General features: G+C 36.1%; 1 protein-coding gene across 2 annotated transcripts in view; it reads right to left on the bottom strand.

Annotated features, from left to right (window-relative positions):
• Positions 1-23,155, bottom strand: part of CENPK (centromere protein K) — a 33,894-nt gene extending 10,739 nt beyond the window's left edge. For both annotated transcript variants that reach the window (XM_076008053.1, XM_012784084.2), the window contains exons 1-6: positions 23,068-23,155; positions 20,788-20,842; positions 14,895-15,046; positions 12,574-12,630; positions 7,662-7,734; positions 6,085-6,131 (exon numbers count right to left, since the gene is read on the bottom strand). In XM_076008053.1, coding sequence (XP_075864168.1) covers positions 6,085-6,131; positions 7,662-7,734; positions 12,574-12,630; positions 14,895-15,011 — 294 coding nt within the window. In that variant the 5' untranslated portion in view covers positions 15,012-15,046; positions 20,788-20,842; positions 23,068-23,155. The remainder of the gene's footprint in view (positions 1-6,084; positions 6,132-7,661; positions 7,735-12,573; positions 12,631-14,894; positions 15,047-20,787; positions 20,843-23,067) is intronic.
• Between the last annotated feature and the right edge of the window lie 20 nt (positions 23,156-23,175).

Here is a 23,175-nt window from a genome sequence, read left to right on the forward strand (position 1 = left end):
CATATATGTGGTCATTAATTTTCAATAAAGGTGAAAAGGAAATTGAAAAGAAAAAAGATAGTTTTTTCAACAATTACTGCTGGAACAAGTAGTATGCATATGAAGAAAACAACCCTTTTCCAATAACTGATACCACATATAAACATTAACTCAAAATGGATCATAGATTTTTGTATGAAACCTAAAATTTTAAAACTAGGACAGAAAACATACAAAATCTTTGTGACCTGGATTTTGGCAAATAGTTCTCAGATTTAAACATAAACCATAAAGGAAAACTTGATAAAATGGAGTTAATCAAATTTAAAATTTGGCCGGGCGTGGTGGCTCATGCCTGTAATCCTAGCTCTCTGGGAGGCCGAGGCGGGCAGATTGCTCGAGGTCAGGAGTTCGAAACCAGCCTGAGCAAGAGCGAGACCCCGTCTCTACTATAAATAGAAAGAAATTAATTGGCCAACTAATATATATATATATAAAAAATTAGCCAGGCATGGTGGCACATGCCTGTAGTCCCAGCTACTTGGGAGGCTGAGGCAGAAGGATTGCTTGAGCCCAGGAGATTGAGGTTGCTGTGAGCTAGGCTGATGCCATGGCACTCACTCTAGCCTAGGCAACAAAGCGAGACTCTGTCTCAAAAAAAAAAAAAAAAATTTAAAATTTATGTTTTCCAAAAAATACTGTTAAGAAAATGAAGAGACAGGTGTGCAGGAAAGGGTTAACTCAGCAGGCCCAGGTTAGGAAAACTTTGCACATTATCAAGAAAGGCTGGTAATTCAGGGTCAGCTCCCAGAAGATGAACTCTGAGGCCTTGGAATTATTCTGCCTAATAAAGAATGTTTATGTTATACCTAGAGCCTTGGGTCACATGGTACCAATCTGACTAGGGAGTTTATCCTAACTATAAGATCTGTTGTAAATGCACTTTTACTCTGGGGGCTGGAGTCCGAATAGTTAAGGGCAGTCACAAAGGCGGTACATGCAATATGTGACTGACTCCCAATAAAAACACAGTCTTGATTGAGCTTCCCTGGTTGAATTCCCCACATGAATTGTCACACACAGAAGCCATGAAAATTAAATCATGCAACTCTAGTGGGAAAGAACTCCTGTAAGATTATCCTATGTACCTTTTTCCTTTTTTCATTTTAATGTATCCTCTCAGTTTGATAAACTACAACCAAGCATACAACAGTACTTATGAGTCCCTGTGAGCCTATTCCACAAATCATTGAGCCTGAGGGTGGTCTTAGGGAAAACCCTAACACAACTAGCATTTAGAATGGGATTGGCTATAATGATTCCTGCTAGCTGAAACATGGTGGGAAAAGGAAGGAACACAGGGTAAACGATGAACTTTGATGCCTGATGGTGTGAGGGGTCGAGACATTGCACACCTGCAAGGCCCACACCCCAGTGAAGCCGGAACTAACATCCGGCTTCTGGAAACTGTTGCTTGCTTGCCATGGAAACCGTTGCTTGCTTGCTTGATTGTGCCAACTTTGCATTGTTCGGACCCCTGTATAGTGGGGCTGCCAGCCAACCAATCATGTTAAAGGTCAATGCATGATCCACGCGTGATCAGCCACTGCATAGCGTATGCACCATAGGGATAAAAGGCACGCTGCAACCCCAGTCGGGGTCCTTGCCTGCAAGAGTGACCACTGCGTTGGTGCTCTGGGGCTTGGACCCTGGCTAGCCAGAAAATAAACCTCCTCTTGTGTAATTACATCCTCGATGTCTCTGCTTTTCTGTCCGGTGGGGCTGTGGAAGGTCGGTCCCTAACACTGGTTACTGAGTCACCAATGGTATAAGACAACAGCTGAGCTGGGATAAGTTACTGAAGGTATTAATTACCAGTGAAATTTAGAAATGATAGAACAAAATTCCATAGAGCAGGCTCACTGAATACATAAGGAAATGTAAACTAATAAGAAGCAAGCTAAATATGCATCCCATTTCATATTTTTAGCTGTAATAGTTAAAATGTAAGTAGTGTTAGGACAAATACTGGCACTGCATCAAGTCTGGACTTTGCCCAGTCTAAGCTACAGTTACTAGCCTAAGGGCTACTACCAAAGGGAAAAATTATGCTAGGTCATTATGACATGGATCATTTTAAATTCATTATAATGGAAATTTGGTAGGCCTTTTTAATGTAAAGAACCATTATCTTTCATTCTGAGAAAATGTTCATTTATAATTTATTTCTTCCCTTCCATTTCTTAATATTCTGCAACTTCTAATAGTCAATTTCATAATTCTATTCTAATTTTCTTTCTATTATTCCAATTTTCCTTTTCTTTCCTTCCTGATCTATTCTTTGGTTTCCATGGCTATAATTACCAACTTTTTGTGATAAATCTGTGATAAAAGTAAAGATTTGTGCCACTCTTTGTAGTTGTAATTTATTTTAGTATAAATACTCTGGTGCACTCTCAGATTTTTATGGTCTGAAAAGTGTTTTGAAACTTGTTACATTTCTATCAGTTACCCACTATGATTCTCTGGTGTTGAGTAATATGTGATCAGTTATTAAAGGCTATGCCACTGTATTTATATCTGTAGGATTTTGTTTGTGTACGAATTCTCTCACATATACTTAAATAAAAGCACCAGGTAAAGTATTTGCCACATTTTTCACCTTCATATAGTTTCATTCTGGTACGCTTATAAAGGTTTGAACAGTGGTTAAAGATTTTGCCACATTCTTCACATTTATAGGGTTTCTCTCCAATATGAATTATCTTAAATACAGAAAAGTGTGAGTACTGGAAACAGGCCTAGCAACACTATTCACATTTGTAAGGTTTTTCTCTGGTTGAATTTCTTCATGTATAGAAAATTTTGAGCATAAGCCAAAAGCTTTACTACAGTCTTTACATTTGCATGGGTTCTCTCCAGTGTAAATTCTTTTTTGCTTAGTAGGGTATGAACACTGATTAAAGGCTTTCCTACATTGTTCTCATTTGTAGGGCTTCTCTCCAGTATGAGTTCCTCTATGTATGGAAATGTGTGAGTATTGGTTAAAGGCTTTCCCTACACTGAAATTTTAAAAACATGCTATTATTGACATTTGTGTTGTTTTGAGAAGGTATCATAGTCCATAGCCCCCCAAAACTCATGTCTTTTTCACCCCAAAAGTCTTAACTTATTCCAGCATCAACTCAAAAGTCTTAAGTCTAAAATCTCAACTAAATATTATGTAAATAAGACTCAAAGTACAATTCATTCTGAAGCAAACTGATCTCCAGCTGTGAACTTGTAAAATCAAACTTGTTATGTTTTTCTAGAATACAATGGTGGGACAGACATAGGAAAGACATTCCCATTTTAAAAGGGAGAAACAGAAAAAAAGAAAGGGGTAATGAGTCCCAAGGTAAGTACAAAACACAAAAGGGTAAACAACAGTAAATCCTAAGATCCCAGAATAATCTTTGGCTCAATGCTGTCTTCCAGGCCAACTAGGGGTGGAGGTCATGCCCCTGCAGCTTTGCCCAGCAGGGGTTGGGCCTCCATAATCCAGGGCATCCCTGCCCCTGCAGGTTGGCCAGATGGCCCCACAGTAGCTCTCTTTCTGGTCTTCATTCCTACAGTATCTCTGTGCCTGGACACCATGTGTCTCCTGGGCTGAGGTCACAAGCCTAAGGCTCTTCTGGGAGGCCTGTTCCTTTGAAACCTAGGTGAAGTCAGACATGCCCCCTGGCTTGTACACTCTACAGGCTAGAAGAGATTTCATCCTCCAGAAGGATGACCACTGCAGCCCACACCACACCTGGGCACACTGAAACTGTACTTGGGGCTGCTAAACAATGTAAAGTCTGACTGTAGGGAGTCGAGGCCACAATGTGAAGCTGGGAAGTGAGTCCTAAAGTCCCAAAGGCTCCTGCTTTCCTTACTTTGCATTCTTTCATAGCTCCTAGCTTCAGTTGAGATTGCTGACTAATTTCCTTACCAAATGGTAATTTGTCCACATCCTTCAAGTTCTTTCCTCAAAAGCCTGTCTCATTCTTTACAATATGGATGAGCTAAGAATTTTCAAAACCTCAGGACTGGAGCTGGTCACTGGAAAGAACAAGACCTGACTAGAGAATTGGAAATTTCAGCCCCACCCCTCAACCTCCAGGGAAAGAAGAAGGGCTGAAGGTTAAGGTGATCATCAGTGGCCAATGATTTAATCAATCATGTTTATGAAATGAAGCTTCCATAACAACTCAAAAGAACAGAGTTTGGGCAACTTCTAGATAGCCTGAACATGTGCAGGTTCCTAGAGGGTGCCATGTCCAGAGATGGCATGGAAGCTCCATGCCCCTTTCACCATGACTTGCCTTATGTATCTCTTCCATCTGGCTGTTCGTCTGTATCCTCTTTGTAATATCATTTATAATAAATGAGTAAATCTAAGTGTTTCCCTGATTTTTGTGAGCTGCTCTAGCAAATTAATCAAACTCAAGGAGGGGATCATGGGAATCCCTGATTTATAGCCAGTTAGTCAGAATAGATGACAATCTACTACTTGCAACTGACATCTGAAGTGGAGGGGCAGTCATGTAGGACTGAGCCCTCAACCTGAGGGATCTTACGCTACCTCTAGATAGGTAGTATCAGAATTGAATTCAATTAGAGGACACTCAGTTGGTGTTCACTGGAGAATCATCTACTGCACAATCTGCCAGAGACTTAGCTGTTGGTGAAAAGAAATCCCCATGCATTTTGGTGACCCAAGGTATTATATTGTATTGAGTGCTGAGACAAAATAGGAAAAACATTTTAGTTTTTTCCTTTTTAGCCTTAGAAACCTACTCTTGCTTTCTATCAGAAACTTAATCCCAATGGCCTTTTTGTTGCATATTTCTACCACCATTCTTTTCAAGATTACTCAGGTATTCTCTAAGAAGACTGAAGCTTACTCTACAGCCCTTATTATCTTTCTGAGTCCTCACCAAAATTGCCTTTAAAGGTCTACTCACAACAATGTAGGCTTTCTCTAGTACACACTTCAAAATTCTTCCAGCCTCTAACCATTACTCAGTTCTAAAGCTGCTTCCACTTTTTTGGGTATTTGTTAAAGCACCAATTCTCTGTCATAGTCTGTTCAGGCTGCTATAACAAAATATCTTAGACAAGGCAGCTTACAAAAAATAGAAATTTATTTCTCACAATTCTGGAGGCTGGGAAACCCAAGATTCAGTGTCTGGCAAGGGTCTTTTTCCTCACAGATGGTGCCCAGTAGCTGTGTCCTCACATGATGAAACGGGAGAAGTTTGGTCTTGTGAGCCACTTATAAGAGCATTAATCTCATTTATAATGGTTCTACACTCATGACCTAATCACCTCCCAAAGGCCCTACCTCCTAATACCATTACACAGAAAATTAGATTTCAGCATATAAATTTTGGGGGGGACACAATAGTAGAAGGAGAGATGCATGTGTGTGGTCATTTAGCTAGGATAACATATTGCTTTTATTATGAAATTTATTCAACTAAAAACTAGCTATGAGATCAAGATTTACATATTAACCATTAACTTTAGTAACAGTTCTGATATAAAAATTGAGTTTAAAATTCAAACATTTAACCACTTCGGTACAGTACTCACCAGCTACGAAAACTTGCCCATAGCCAGCACTCACAGCCCACCTGATAGCTTGTGCTGTGCATTGATGACAAATCCGTTTTGCTCTCGTCTGATGAGGAAAGCTTTAAAGCACTGAAAGCTTGTTTTACTTTACAAGCAACTTTACTTGTAATGTAAATCAGAATAGGTAACATATACATATATGTTTTGATTATGTTATTTTTAAATGTTCACAATTTTATTCTGATAAATGAAAAATTAGAAAAGTCATATCACGGCTGTCGGCTAAAGTTGACGCTCGGCTGTGCATGTTCACCTATGGCTATTGACTATAGTCGACACTCGTACCAAAGTGGTTAAAAATATTCTGTTCCATAAAATATAATTAAAATAAAAACAGAAAATTTAAAATGGTTGTAGTCTCATTCAATCTATGTCATGAATTTATCTAAAGTAGCTTTAGTTATAAATTAGTTTGGGTTACCTCAAATTCATTAAGTGACTTACCTCTTCTTTTGCTAAGGTTACCAAAACATCTTCAGTCAGGGGAATTACTACAAAAACAAAACACAATTATACATATGTTTAGTTAATTCTCAAAAATTAAGAATTTGATCCAAAGGACACCGAAGAAAAAAAATCAAGAATTTGATTTTGTGATTTTCTTTCCCTGTCCATTTATTTTTATTTATTTATTTTTTGAGACAGGGTCTTACTCTGTAGCCTAGGATAGAGTGCAGCAGCATCATCATAGCCCACTGCAGCCTCCAATTCCTGGGCTCAAGCAATTCTCCTGGCTTAAAAGAATGTTATGGCTGGTTTGATCTTCTATCCAGACCACTAAAACTTTCTCCATATCAGCAATAAGGGTATTTCACTTTCTTATAAGTTTTGTGTTCATTGGAGTAGCACTTTTAATATTCTTTAAGAATTTTTCCTTTGTATTCACAACGTGGCTGACTGGTGCCAGAGTTCTAGCTTTTGACCTCTAAATGTGCCTTTCTCATGAAGCTTATGCATTTCTGGCTTTTCATTTAAAATGAGAGATGTGTGACTCTTTCTTTCACATGAATACTTAGAAGCCACTGCAGGGTTATTAATTGTCCTAATTTCAGTAGTCTTGTATCTTAAGGAATCGGGAGGCCTGAGGACAGGGAGAGAGATGGGAATGACTGGTCAGTGGAGCAGTCAAAATACACACAATATTTATTGATTAAGTTTGCTGTTTTTTATGGCCATGGTTTGTGGTTCCTCGAAACAATGACAATAGTAATCAAAGATCATCATAATTTAAAAGTTTGAGATATTGTGAGAATTACCAAAATGTGACACATACACATGAAGTGAGTGCATGTTGTTGAAAAAATGGCGCCAACAGACTTACTCAACACAAGGTCACCACAAATCTTCAATCTGTAAAATCGCAATATCTGTAAAGTACAATAAAGCAAGGTATGCCTGTATAGACATACATATTGTATACAGAAACTTAAGTTTTCATAATAAAAAAATTTACTATTTGAGTATTACAACAACAAATTTTTACATCATCTATTTTACAGCTAAAGGCAAAACCACAATTGGCACGAGTTGGACAACACAAGAGATAGCATATGAACTATTTGGTCCTTTTGTAAATAAGTATCTAAAATAAAGTAACTTTTCTCATCCACTAGGAAGGTTTCATTCATTAAGAAATGATTTATAAAATTATCATATATATCCCCAAACTGTATATGTCTATGTATACATCTATAAAAAATAAAGTCCAAAAAAGGGGAGGTTGCATTTAAAAAAGAAAAGAAACAATTCACCATTTTTACTGAGCATGAGGATAAAATGATGACTATGATAAGTTTCCATAATTAAGATTATTATAATCTAAAAAGATATGTTTATCTACAATAATAAAATTCGTGCAAAATAATACATAGAAAGAAAAACATGGAGTGGCTTCTTAATATCAATAGAATTTAGGCAATTTTAAGAAAGTCAAATGGATCTTGCAATTCTTCTTGTGATCATTAAATTAATTTGCCATTAATTTGTTTACAAAAACACAAATCTAAAAATAAGAATCTTACTCTCAGGGGTTTCTTTTTGCCATTGTCTGAGTTCAGCAGTCAAACATTTCACTTGCATAATTAACAATGATAGCTACATAAAAAGAATGAGAAAATAAAACAAAGTCATTTCCTATGGAATATTGATAGCTATTCACAGAGGAGAATATAAACATTCTTAATACTTTAACATTCATTCCTAACATAAATGGCAAAATAGCCACCTCTAACCTATAAAAGATTATCACCACAAACAGAATTCTGCTTTAAACCATGCTAATTGTAACTCATAAGCTGCCTGTTGTATCAGTAATATAGTATTTAAAAAATGGAAATTCTTTGCCACTCAAAGAATTTAAGTATATTATGTTTATTTCCTAAGTAAATATACCTTAAAATAAAAAAGGATATTATTCTTGCCAACATTTTTAAGACAAATTTCCTTCAAATGTGTTCTTTTTCTTACCTATGCCCTTTCAGAAAAATTATAACTGTTTTTAACTAAGCAGTTAAAATTAAATTTAACACATATACGAAGATAATTACAAAAGGAGATTGATTCCACAAGCCACATATAAAAACCAGGTTTACTAAGCAATAGTTTGTAAACTGTGTACCCCTTGTCCAAAGATAAATTAGGGAGAGTATATTTTTGGTATTAGGAGATGCCACTCATTTTACTTTTGATAATTACAAATCTACAGGGCAATCTGTTGACTGACTGGATCGTAAAATTAAACTCTATGTGGGTTTAAAGTTAAATTTCAGAATGTTTTTAGTCTTCCATGTATAGTTCTTATTGGTATTCAGATCAAAATTTCACATTTCAAAAATGCAATGGGTATTACTGTAATATTATACAGTATAAGGACACTAAGTACTACTGTCTTTTACAACCCACAATAGTTCAAACACCCTGTTCCATGTCATAAAATTGCCTGTTAAAATATATCAGAAAAAAATAAACATAAAGTCTCTTTTAAATCTTTATATAATTATACAAAAATGCATTTACATGTATTTGAAATATCTACCAAAGAAAAGTTTAACTTTTTTTTACAGATAAGGATGTGAAAAGATTTTTGTGAGCTGTATATAAAGCAATTTATAAATGTTATTACTGGAAAGGACAGCAAATTTTTAAAAAGTATTTAAACTAGGAAACCCATCATAATGATAAGGAGTCCATACCACTTCTACTCATATTAGGTTGAAACATGAAATTTATAGGTTAAAAATTCATCTTTAATCTATAAAAAACAGTAATTTCATATAATTCAATCTCATACTATATTGATGAAACACAGCTTTTAGTTTGCCAAAGCCCAGTAAGGCAACATCCAAATATTTCTTTTCTAGCTATAAAATCAAACACTTTCAAAAAGAAAATAACAGTAGTATTTCTAAAGTAATTTAAACACAAAAATTTGGAAAAACCCTGCCATTTTCTCAGTGAAAATATCTAACATCTTGCTTTAGAAAGTGGATTGCGTTTCAATATTGAGGAGGTTGTTTTTGGGGTTTTCTTTTTTTGAGGCAAAGTCTCACTTTGGCAGCTAGGCTAGAGTGCAGTAGCATCATCATAGCTCACTGCAACCTAAAACTCCTGACTCAACCAATCTTCTGCCTCAGCCTCTTGAGTATATAGGACTACAGGTACACGCCACTACACACTCCCCTGTGCCTGGCCCAATACTGAAGTTTTAAAATTAATGGGAATGCAGAAGAGTTAACAAACCAGACCTGAGACTGCTATCCTTAGAAAGGCCTGCTTGCAAGATTGGCCCCTGGCTGGCATATGGGAACCTGGATTTGAAGATGGTTCCCAACAAACAAACCAATAAGAATGACTCTGTGTGCCTAGAGTGTTTGTGCAAATAATATCGTTTATGCTGAACACCTGCTTTCCTTCTAATAGTCTGATATTTTAGTACTTGCTAGGCAGAGGGTGCCTATGTGACCAGCTCCCACTCAAAACATTGGGCACTAGGTTTCTAATGAGGTTCCCTGGTAGATAACATTTCATATATGTCACAACTCATTGCTGAGAGAATTAAGCAGGTCCTGTGTGACTCCACTGAGAGAAGACTCCTGAAAGTTTGTGCCTGGTTTCCTTTGAACTTCAATCCATGCTCTTTTTCCCTCTGCTGATTTTACTCTATATCTTTTCACCGTAATAAATCTCAGCCATGAGTACAATACACACTTAGTCCTGAGAATCATCAAACCTGTGAGTGGTTGTCTGGACACTAAACACAATGGGAAACCACATATTGTGGATTCCTTGGATATTGTTATTATTGAACTATGTCAGTTCACTGCAGGTTTTCAACTATGTAAGCAGTCCCCTCAATGCCAGTATTTCCCTGACTGCCTGAAAATCATTCAGGAAGCTTATAGGCCAAATCCCTATTGGTGATTCTGATTCAGTAGATCTCAAATTCTACAATGTAGGAACCACATTTTCCAAGGAAACCAGGTGATAATTTACCTACTCCATAACATTCTTCTAAACACAATATTCAATTTTACCTTGTCCTACACAGATGTATATTTATTGACAGATTTCAAATTTTTTATGGATACAAAAGATGACTTAATTCTTTATCACCAAGTTTTACATTATGGATCTGGTATAACGAGCATTTCCCAAAGTAACATGAGTTTTCCCCGTCTTTCTCCCTTTTTTTCATTTTTTATTGAGTATCATTATATTCATGGACTTTCCTTTTTTTCATATTGTTATAATCAATCAAAGCCATTATTCTTCATGATATCAAATTTGGACAGCAACAGCACGTTCAAATTGGTTCTTCTCTCTTTCGACATGCAACCACCAGTTTAGGGGAACTCTCTTGGAGTCATCTATATATTTTACTTTGATCTTAGGATCTTTATCAATCAAATGTTTTTAAATTTTTATATGGTAAAATACATCTAACTTTTCTAATGTCTAGATTTCTTTAAGCCAAGAAGTCTCCCCCTATTCCCAGTTTCCACAAATATTCTCCTAACTATTCTTACAAGATTTTTTTGGTAATCCATCTGGAATTTATGTTGTATAGGTCGAACATCCCAAATCTAAAATGCTCCAAAATCTGAAACTATTTATGTACCCATATGACACTCAAAGGAAATGCTCAGTGGAGCATTTCAGATTTTGGATTTTTAGATTTAGGATTTTCCACCCATAAGTATAGGCAAATATTCCAAAATCCAAAAAAATTCAAAAGTTGAAATACTTTTGGTCCCAAGCATTTCAGATAAGGTCCCAATATATATATGCTGAAAGATGGAACCCTAATCTTATTTTCTTCCACACAGATACCTAGTTGTAGCACTATCAATTTAGTAACCAATTCATCCCTTTCTCACAGATTTTGAATTATCATCTTTATCATACAGCAGTCCCCCTTATTTGCAGCTTTGCTTTCAGTAGTTTCAGTTATGTGTGAGCAATCTCAGTCTGAAAATAGTACATCAATAAGATTTTTGAGAGAGACAGAGAAATTACATTCACATAACCTATATTACAGTATTTTGTTATATCTGTTCTATTTTATTATTATTGTTAATCTGTTATTGTTCCTAATTTATAAATTACACTTTATCATAGACATTATGCATAGAAAAAAAGTATGTATAGGGTTCAGTACTAGCCATGGTTTCAGGCATCCACCAGGGGTCTAGAAACATATTTTCTGTGGATAAGGGAGACTACTGTACAGTTTCCTTGAACATGAGTTTGAACTGCACGAGTCCACTTATACATGGATTTTGTTCTGCTTCTGTCACCTGAGAGAGCAAAACCCACCCCTCCTTCTCAGCACACTCAACATGAAGATGACAAAGATGAAGACCTTCCCGATGATCCACTTCCTCCTTAGAATGGTAAATATATTTTCTCTTCCTTATGATGTTCTTAATCACATTTTCTTTTCTCTAGCTTACTTTATTGGAAAACTACATTATATAATACATATATAAAATATGTGTTAATCGACTATTTATTAGTAAGATCAATAGTAGACTGTTAGTAGTTAAGTTTTTCAGGAGTCAAGTTATACTCAGGCTAGGCATGGTGTCTCATGTCCATAATCCCAGTGCTTTGGGAGGCTGATGTGGGAGGATCGCTTAAGGCCAGGAGTTCAAGACCAGCCTGTGCAACATAGTGAGATCTTGTCTCCACAAAAAATTTTAAAATTAATTGGATGTGGCGGCGTGCACTTGTAGTCCTAGCTATAAGCTGAGGCCGAGGCGGGAGGATGAAGGATTGCCTGAGCCCAGGAGTTCAAGGTCACAGTGAGCTATGGTTGCACCACTGCACTCCAGCCTGGGTGACAGAGTAAGACCCTATCTCTAAAAAAAGAAGTTAAACTCAGATTTTCACCTACACAGGAGGTCAGAACCCCTAACTCCTATGTTGTTCAAGGGTCAACTGTATTTTAACTCTTAATCTGTTCTACTGATCCAATGATCTATTCCTAAACCAATTCCAAAATTCTCTGATTATTATAATGGATATCTCAATTCTTTTTCAACCCTATAGTAAAGTCAATTAAGATTCCACACGGATAGTAAAATATTTGTGGCTATTATACCCAGCACAAAGTAGGATAGTCTTTGTTCTAGTTTTTAACAAAGTATCATAATAGCAACCAATGAGCAATGCACTCAAATCTTAAACGTATGTATGGCTGTTAAAAGACAAATAATAAAGAAAATGCTCTTATTTATACCAACTTGTTATGAAAAGTTTTTGGAATACTTATTCTAACTTGTAAAGCAGAAAGAGTAAGAAGTTTTCCAAATAATTAAGCATACACATGATAACAAACCTATTAAACTTGGGATAAATATAGACAGATATACTTATTTTTCAAAATACAATGAATTCTACTTATCTAATTTATGAAGAAAAAAAGATTCATACCTGAGCGTTTGAATCAGTGAGTGTCTTGGTTCCAATAAGTGATAATTTATTCTGATACTTGATTTAAAAAGTAAAAAAAAAAACGCAAGTCACACATTATAAACCCAAACAATTCCCTTCCCCCCCCAATTTTGTAGCAGTCCAATGTAATACTCTTGAAAACAATATACAAATACCTGATTTAACAAAAAACTTTATTTAAATTCCTCATTTTCTAAGCAATAGGATTAAGAAGGCAACCAAAACGGCCTAAGGAAAAGGAGATGCTAAAATGAAGGAAAAAGAACTAAACTAATAGCTAGGGTTAATTAGAAATCAGATAATGGAAAAATGGGAGGTAAGAGAAAAAGAGGGAAAAGTACTATAGAAAAGTGACAAAATAGGTAAGAATAAGAAAAATAAAGCCTTCAGAAGATACTGATTCTGTCATTAAAAAAATCCAAAATTGTTAATAATGATTATCTATGAGAGGTTAAAGTATGGATAATTTGAACTGTATTTGTGCTCATTTCTAGTTGCAGTATAATTCTACATAGTTTTTAAAGTTTTTTTTAAATCTAAATTTCTATACTGAAAAAATACCAAAAGCATTGGCCGGGCGTGGTGGCTCACGCCTGTAATCCTAGCTCTTGGGAGGCCGAGGCGGGTGGATTGCTCAAGGTCAGGAGTTCAAAACCAGCCTGAGCAAGAGCGAGACCCCGTCTCTACTATAAATAGAAAGAAATTGATTGGCCAACTGATATATATATATATAAAAAAATTAGCCGGGCATAGTGGCGCATGCCTGTAGTCCCAGCTACTCGGGAGGCTGAGGCAGAAGGATCACTCGAGCCCAGGAGTTTGAGGTTGCTGTGAGCTAGGGTGACGCCACGGCACTCACTCTAGCCTGGACAACAAAGTGAGACTCTGTCTCAAAAAAAAAAATAAAATAAAAAAAAAATACCAAAAGCAAAAAAAAATTATATAAATTATCTTGAAAATATATTAATGATATAATATTAATGATATAAAGTACCAAGGATTTATGATAAAAATAATTTTAAGAAAAGAAGAAACCCCCGCCCCCAGATCTGCCCTACTGTGAAACTTTACTGGGAAAAATAGGATGCTAAAATGTCTGTGGCCTATATCACATATTATATTACTTAAGTAGAAAAACATTTACCAATTTGGTACCAGTGTACCAAAAGCAGGTCCATCTCACTAACTCAGAAAATGTACATACATTTCAAACTCGACATTTTCTAAATTAATTCATGTTTTCACTAATAATTGTAAGTTCTTCACACTTCTATATTCTTTATTTTAGGTCATAACCCACCAACTACCCAATGGCCCAAAGCAGGAAGCTGAAACTAATCATATTTCCTTCCCATTTCATATCAATTAACTTCTAAGTCCTTTTGGTCCTACCTCCTTAATATCTCCAGAATCCAATTTTCAATTTGCAATGACAGTATTTAGGCCTTCATTACTTTTTACCAGGACTACTATTAGAGCTTCCTAAATACTCTATCTGTAGTCTCACTCTTCTGTATTTCATTTTCTTAAAGACACCAGAATCATATTCTCAACTGTATATCTATTAATAGATCATGTCACTTTCATACTTAAAAACCTTTAATGGCTCCCCAAAGGACACCCTCTACAAAATCTTTCATGTTCTTGCCTGATAACCTCTCCAGTCTTATCCCAGAAGTCCTGCTTCTTCAAATTTACATTATCCATAACATTCTACTCAGAGTTCTCTAACTCTCCCAATTTTTACAGAGTATTTTTTTCCTGCTTTGTATACTGCTCCTCCTTTCACAGGCTAACTCCTACTTATTCTTTAGAAATGAAATCAGTAATCACCTCTTTTAGAAAGCTATCCTTGATCCCTTCAGCCTGAGTTTAGTACTACTCCTAAGTGTAGTTTTTACACTTCTACCATAATACTTCTAATACTGTATCACAACCTAATATAATGACTGTTGCTTCTATAAGATGATAATTTCCCTGAGGGGAGAGATTTCCATAATTTTTTCTCTTTCTACAACCCATCTAGAATAAATTTTCTTAAATGAATGCTTATAGATCTAAAAACTACATAAATATTTATCATACATAATGGCTTTTATAAACTACCATAATCATTTCTTTCCCACATCTATTATTGAAATTGATTTAAATCTTATTTAGTGATGAGTACACTAAAAGCCCAGATCTCACCATTATATAATATATCCATGTAACAATACTGCACTTGTACCCGCTAAATATATTGAATATAAAAAGAAAAAAATACATCTTAATTATTACTTCTATCTTTTGATACTTACTTCTTCCATATCTTTCCATATTTCTTCACATTCTTTAACAAGTTCTTCTTCAGTATCCGTAATATCTCCCACATCTGTAGTACTATCTGAATCTAGAGCTTGCTTATTCACTGACATGTTCTTTGTGATTTTCTCAGCCTTATGATAAAAAACTAAAGTAAAAAGTAATTATTATATTTATTCATTCAAAAACATTTGTTGAAAATGTGTTACCTTCCAGATACTCATCTAGACACTAAGGAGATAGCAGTGAACAAAATAGAAAAAAATACCTCCTACCATGAAGCTTATTCTAGTTAAGGAAAATAGACAATAAACCAAAAAATAAAATATACGCATATACATACTTACATATATGCACACTATAGTATATCAAAAGGTTTATAAGTGCCATAGAGAAATGCAAGGCAAGGAAGAAACATAGGGAATGTTAGGGCAGGGACAATATAATTTTAAATAAGGTGGTCACATAAGGTCACTGAGAAGTTGACAAAGGAGTAAAAAGACATGAAGGAGATAAGGAAATGATCTATGGAGATATAGAGGAAAAGAGGCTCCAGGCAGAGGGAACTGCAAGCGTAAAGGCCTTCAGGCAGGAATATCAGTGCCATATTCCTAGAGCAGTAAAGCAACCAGTGTGATTAGAACAGATTAAGTAAGGCAAAGAGTAGAAAATGAAGTCAGAGAGACAATAGAGGTAAGATCATGTGGGCTTTGTAGGCCATTTTAAGGACTTAGGCTGAGATAATATGCAATTAATAGAGTTTTAAGCACAGGAATGACATCATTTGAATTACATTTTAATAGTACAACTCTGGTTAACTACAGCCAGTAAGGAATGAAGTAGGAAAACCAGTCAGAAAGCTATTGCAATAATACAACCAAGATGTAGAGCAGAATAATATTGATAGAGAAAGTACAAAATGTCCAGTTCTGGATATATTTTCAAGATAGAGGGCCAGGCAATGTGGTCCACACCTGTAATCTTAGCACTCTGGGAGGCTGAGGCCAGAGGATCGCTTAAAGTCAAGAATTCAAGAAACCAGCCTGAGTAAGAGGGAAACCCACCTCTACTAAAAATGAAAAAATTAGCCACACATAATAGCTCACTCCTGTAGTCCCAGCTACTTGGGAGGCTGAGGCAGGAGGATCACCTAAGCCCAGGAGTCTGAGGAGACACCACTGCACTCTAACTTGGGACAATAGAGTGAGACTGTCTTTAATAATAATAAAAAAAAGTCAACAGGATTTCCTAACAGCATGCAAACAGAGTGTCAAAGAAAGAGAGGAGTCTATTATTACTAAAAAAGTGTGGAACCAATTATAGTGGCTTGTGCTTGCAATCCAGCTATTTCGGAGGCTGAGGCAGGAGGATCGCTTGAGGCAAGGAGTTTAAGACCAGCCTAGGCAACAGTGAGACCTCGTCTCTAAAAGAAAATGAAAAAATCAGCCAGACATGGTGGCTTAAACCTGTAATCCCAGCTACTCGGGAAGCTGAGGCAGGAGAATCACCTGAGCCCAGGAGTTTGAGGCTCCAATGAGCTATAGGGCCACTGCACTCACTACAACCTGGGTGATAGAGCAAAATTCCATCTCTATAAAAAAAAAAAAAGTTTAGGCCAAATCAATTGGATGGATGAAGTTACCAGTTACCTAGATGGCAAAGACGATGAAAAAAAGAGATTTGGCAAAACATGAGAAATGCTGATTAAGAATTCAAATTAAAAAGCTTCTGTACAGCCAAGGAAAGTATCATGAGAGCAAACAGACAACCTACATAGTGGGAGAAAATATTCGCATGTTACACATCTGATAAAGTGCTGATAACTAGAATCTATATAGAATTCAGGAAAATCAGCAAGAAAAAAATCTAACAGCCCTATCAAAACATGGGCAAAGGACATGAACAGAAACTTTTCAAAAGAAGATAGACTAATGGCCAAAAAACATAATAAAATACTCAACATCTCTAATCATCAGAGAAATGCAAATCAAAACCACAATGAGATATCACTTAACTCCAGTGAGAATGGCCTTTATCAAAAAGTCCCAAAACAACAAATGTTGGCATGGATGCAGAGGACAGGAACACTCCTACACTGTTGATGGAACTGGAAACTAGTATAACCTCCGTGGAAAGTAAATATGGAAATACTTCGAAAAGCCACAAGTAGAACTACCATTTGATCCAGCAATCCCATTATTGGGCATCTACCCAAAAGAACAAAAGACATTCTATAAAAAACACATCTGCACTAGAATGTTTATAGCAGCACAATTCACAACTGCAAAGATGTGGAAACAACCTAAGTGACCATCAATACATAGTGGATTAATAAAATGTGGTATATGTATACTGCAGAGTTCTACTCAGCCACCAAAAGCAATGGTGATATAGTACCTCTTGTATTATCCTAGATAGAAGCTGGCACCCATTCTACCAAATGAAGTATCCCAAGAATGAAAAACAAGTACCACATGTACTCACCATCAAATTGGTTTTAAACGATCAACATTTAAGTGCACATATAATAATAACATTCATTGGGTGTTGGGCAGATGGGACAGGGGAGGAAGGGATAGGTATATACACACCTAATGGGTGCAGTGCACACTCTCTGGGGGATGGACACATTTGAAGCTCTGACTCTGGTGGGTCAAAGGCAATATACGTAACCAAAACATCTATACCCCTATAATATGCTGAAATTAAAAAAAAAGAATTCAATTTAGGACATGGTAAATTTGAGGTGTCTATTAGTGGAGCTGCCAATTAAGCAAGTCGATATACATGTCTGCAGTTCAAGGAAAGTTTCAAGCTAGAGATATGAATTTGAGAGCCATCATCATATAGATGCAGTCATGTATGGCATAATTACATTTTGGTCAACCATCGACCACATATATGACATTGATCCTGTAAGATTATAATGGAGCTAAAAAATTCCTATTGTCTTTTGACATCTAAATGATCCTGACCTTGTGTAGGCCTAGGCTAATGTGGGTTTGTGTCTTAGTTTTTAAAAAAAGTTTAAAAAGAAAAAAAAAGACTTTTTTTAAATAGAAAAAGGCTTATAAGGATATAAAAGAAAATAGTTTTATCTAGTTATGTAACATGTTTGTGTTTTAGGTTAAGTGTTATTATAAAAGAGTCAAAAAAGTTTTAAAAAATATAAAAGTTTATAAAGTTACAGTAAGATAAAGTTATTATTGAAGAAAAATTTTTTTATAAATTTAGTGTAGCCTAAGTGTACAGTTTTCACAAAGTGTAAAGTAGTATATAGTAACGTCCTAGGCCTTCACATGCACTCACCACTCACACACTGGCTCACCCAGAGCAATTTCCAGTTCAGTAAGCTCTATACATGCATGGTAAGTGCCCTCCATAGGTGTTCCATTTTTTATCTTTTATATAATATTTTTATTCTACCTTTCCTATGTTTAGATAGGTTTATATATAAATTCTATTCTGTTACAATTGCCTACAATATTCAGTACAGTAACATGCTGTACAGGTTTGTAGCCCAAGAGCAACAGGCCATATCATATAGCCTAGGTGTGTAATAGGCCACACTATCTAAGTTGGTGTAAGTATATTCCATGATGTTCACATAAGGATATTGTCTAATAATGCATTTCTCAGAATATCCCCATTATTAAGCAACACATTGACTATATACTTAAAGCCAAGAGGCTGGGTGAAATGAGAAAAGGGAGAGTACAGCTAGAAATGGAAAGATATCCAGACCTGGAGAGATTGAGATGGGAAAGAACCACCTAAAAAGTCTGAGAAGGATCACTCAATAAGGAAAGAGGTAAACCAAGAGTATGATATCCTGAAGTCACTCAGTCGAAGGGCTGGTTCAAGATAAATGTATATGTAGTCTATCCATTTTAATGGGAGGTTCAAGAGTGTAGATGCTGGCAAGTGAGTAGATGTGTTGTTAGGAGCTTGTGGAAGTTCTGCTGGATTGCTTCTCTTTTCTCAGTAAAATAGTAATAAAGGTAATCAGCTGTGAATGATGATGGAAAGAGAGTATTGGAAGTTTAAGGGTGGAGGAAAACAAATGTATAAAATAGATATATAACAGAATGGAACAAGTTAAAGTAGTTAAATTACTGGGTAGCATTACAAGCCCACTCGAGATTAGTAGTCATCAGTTTAAAGTGAAACCAGGGCATGGTTGTGCATTTTCCTCTATAGTGTAGCAACACAGGAGCAGACAGGGACAAAGGAAAGAATGACCATAGGAGTGAGTAGTTAAGATGCAGAATATATTCACTAGACAAGAGAAGGTCAAGAAAAAGAGAGGCCAAGTTATTGGAAGGATCATGGATATGGGTATTAAAATCACTAACAATTATCATAGTAATATTGCAAAGGGTAACAGTGAGCCAGGAGTTAAAAATCTTCAAGGAATGAGAGTGAACTGCATAATCCTGCTAGATGACTGCTACAAGAAATGGCAGGTGGGACAGTCTGATGGCATGAGATTCAAAGAAAACAGGACAATTTTGAGGAGGCAGGCAGAGCAAAAAATAATGAAGAAGTCTACCCCACAACATCAAATGCACACCAGAATAAATAACCCCCCAAATATTTTTATTCATATGGAACTTACAACTTTCATATTATTTAATCAATAACTTATTAACAGAGAAGTTGTATAGAAAATCCAAATAGATGGAAAGACATGTCATATTCATAGATTGGAAGATTCATATTGTAAAGATGTTAATTCTCCCCAAGTCAATCTACTGAACCTCAATAAAAATCCCCTAAAAGTTTTGTTTGTTTTTATAGCACTTAATAAGCAAATTCTAAAATTTATATGAAGTCAAAGGGCCAAAAACAGCCAAGACCCTTATGAAAAATAAGATGGGAGGACTTACCCTACCAGATACTAAATTTATTATATAACAATACTAATTACGACAGTGTAGAATTGGCACATAAATAGGCAAACTGAACAATGGAACACAATACAAGCCTTTCTTGACTGACCAGACTCACATATGTATGGATACATGACATATGACAGAGATGACAATGTAAATCAAGGAGAAATGATAATCCAAATAGAAGCATTTTATACACAATACTGCTTTTTTTCCATGTATATTTCAGCCTATATAACTCTCCCTCATTCTTTTTAATAAAATGAGTAGTATTTAGGGAGAAAAAATACCTAACAAAAATGAGCAAGGACACAAATGGGGAATTCAAAGAAAAAATAACAAATACCTCATTTACACACAAAAAAAATACACTTTTAACTTCACATATAATTCATGAGAATGCAAATTAAACAAGCATTATTTTTCATTCAGACTGGCAATAATGTAAATTGGATAAGAAACAATATTGGCAAGTGTCTTAGATAAGAGGCAAGCACTGCTGGTGGACCAATCATTTTTGTAGGATAATAAGTAATACAAATCAAAACCTTAAAGGCATTTCTTTTGGGCCCAGAAATTCTACTCCTAGGAATAAGGTCACAGATAAATATATTTGTGTAAGTCTACACAAGAACGCTTATTCTTGCTTTTTTTTCTTTTTTAAGAGACAGGGTCTGACTTTGTCACCCATGCAGGAATACAGTGGCATGATCACAGCTCACTGAAAGCTTCAACATGAGAGTTCCAAAGTAGCTAGGATTACAGGTGCATACCAACATGCCTGGCTACTTTTTTAATGGGGTCTCACTGTGTTGCGTAGACTGGTCTCAAGCTCCTGGCCATAAGCGATCCTCCTGCCTCAGTTTCCCAAAGCACTGGGATTACAGGTGTGAGCCACCATACCCAGGCTCATTTATTTAAGAAAAAGAAAATTTAAAAGATATGAACTCTGCAACCAGACTGTCAGGGTTTACATCCCACCTTTGATACTTACAAGCTGTGAAGACTTGGGCAAATCACTTAAACTTTCTGTGCCTCAGTTTCCTTATCTGTAAAATGAAGATAATATTATTGTATACTCCATAGGGTTATTATGACAATTAAATGAATTTATGTGTATATATATATATATACTCTTAGAATTGTACCTAGCATATAAAAGAGCTTTACCAGTGGTTAGCTATTAACATTACTACTAACAATCTGAATGTCAACTAGTAAAAAGCTAAACATCTTACTTGTTATACCCCTAAGATATAGTTTAAGTTCGCAAACCAAAACCAGTCATTAACAATTTTAGAATATTTTTAACCAAAAGTCAAACATTAAATATAAATTTTTAAAAAATATACCTTAACTCAGAAATTGCAAATTGATCTTTTCACACTTTGCAAAATACTGACCATTAAAATACTTATCAATATGGAGGAGTAATGCAAAACTCTGTGTGTGTGTGTGTGTGTGTGTGTGTGTGTGTATGTGTGTGTGTGTTTGTGGCAGGGTAGATATTCAACAAATTAGCTGGCCTGGCAATTCAATGTCATATTAGAATACAAATAAATAGAAATATTTTGGGGTTTGATCTTTCCACTACGTGAAGATACAAGAAGTGAGCTGTCCTCAACCTGGAAGTGGACACTCACCAGAACAGAGAAAATACTGGCAAACTGATCTTGTAGTTCCAGCCTCCAGAATTGTGAGAAATAAGTATTTTATTAAAAAAAAAAAAAAAGCCTACACATTTAAGTGTTTAACTTTATCCCTTTCCCACATTTCATAACCTTAAGCCTATCTTTCTCAAACGAGAACAAGGAACTTTTTGAGGTCCCCAGTTAGGACTACAATACCAAATCATTTATTGAAGAACAATAATATCACTTTATTCAAGGATAATCCTATGCTACACCAACTTAACAAAACTAATACTATTAATTGGGAAAAGATTAATATATATGAAGTAAATAGAAAGTACACATATAATTCTAAGATGTACTGATTTATTCAATAAACATGTTCTTAATGTGTGCCATTTGTCAGACACTTGCTATAACTATTATGTAGGTAAAAAAGTCTGTCATTATGGAGCTTACACTCTCACTAAGGAGAGACACTATAAACAAATGGGCAACTAAATACAAGACATGGTTTCACATAGTTAGAAGTGCTATGAAGTGGTATATTACACAACACAGACTACAAGTGCTTTAAGAATTCAAGATAGTGAAGGCAAGAGAAACCTACCTGGAAGAAGAAAGGGATTAGTTCCTAAGAATGCTTAATAAATGTCAACTAACTCCCTACTATTATTTTCATCTTCATCCTCATTATTATTGTCATGGCCTCTGAAAGACGAGGTGTAAAGGTGAAGGTTATATTACTGTGGAGGTACTTTCAAGCATAAAAATGTAAGACTGGGAAGCAAGAACACGCAAGGCAAATCTATGAGACACAAATGAAAGTGGTCTGATTAGAGCAGAAGGCAGAGAACAAGAGAGACTTGCTAGGTAGGATGGGTCAAACAATGGGAGACTTTGAAAGAAAAAAAAAACTTTTAAAAAAAGTGTCTACTATGGGCAGTCCTCCCCCTGCATTTGGTGTGTCCACCTCACAGCAAAAGTAGAGAAGTGATTTACCCGGTTTGAAATTGGCAACCACGAGGCTTTTGAAAGCTGTGTTTTATGGAGGTCATTTTGACATATTGTATTTAATTGATTTAAAAAAAAAAAAGAGATTAAGATGGTAAATTTTATGTGGGTTTTTTTTTTTTTTTACCAAAATAAGAAAAAAAAAATTAAAAAGACGGAGAAGGAGGAGAAAGAGCCCAGATGACTATTAAGAGATGAAAGCCTAGGCCAGAATGAAGACAGAAGGGTAACCAGACCTGCCTTGGTAGGTTACTTGAGGTGGCTGGTTCCCCATCCACCATCCCCACCCCTCGACCCCGAAAGAGTAACAAGCACTCATCACCTTCTTCAGAAAGTGTGTGAGAGAATAAAGAAGGCTGGGAGAGAAGAAATGTTTGGTGCACTTGAAGGGAAATGCAAGTTAACTAGTTCCTCCCATCCCCACCCCTCCATCTTTCTCTGGTAATCGGCGGAGATCTGGAGCTGGCGTCTGCGCTGGAAGCCAAGACTCCAGGCCCGGCTTGGACGTCAGGTATCAAATTCCCCGGCGAGAAGGGTCCCACCTCAGGGCTAGATCTCCATTTCCTGTGAGCTGCCAGACCCTGCAGTAAGCTTCAATGGTTATGGCGCTCTCCCGGCCCATCTCTTACCAGCACAAAAGCCATGGACTCCACTTCGCCTCAGCCCTACCTCTTCAGTTCTCCTCAGCGCTACTTAAGTCTGCGCTCGGGCCGCGTCGGTGCCCGCGCTGCTCGCCG

Source organism: Microcebus murinus, chromosome 11 (assembly GCF_040939455.1).
Source record: "Microcebus murinus isolate Inina chromosome 11, M.murinus_Inina_mat1.0, whole genome shotgun sequence".
Taxonomy (NCBI): Eukaryota; Metazoa; Chordata; class Mammalia; order Primates; family Cheirogaleidae; genus Microcebus; species Microcebus murinus.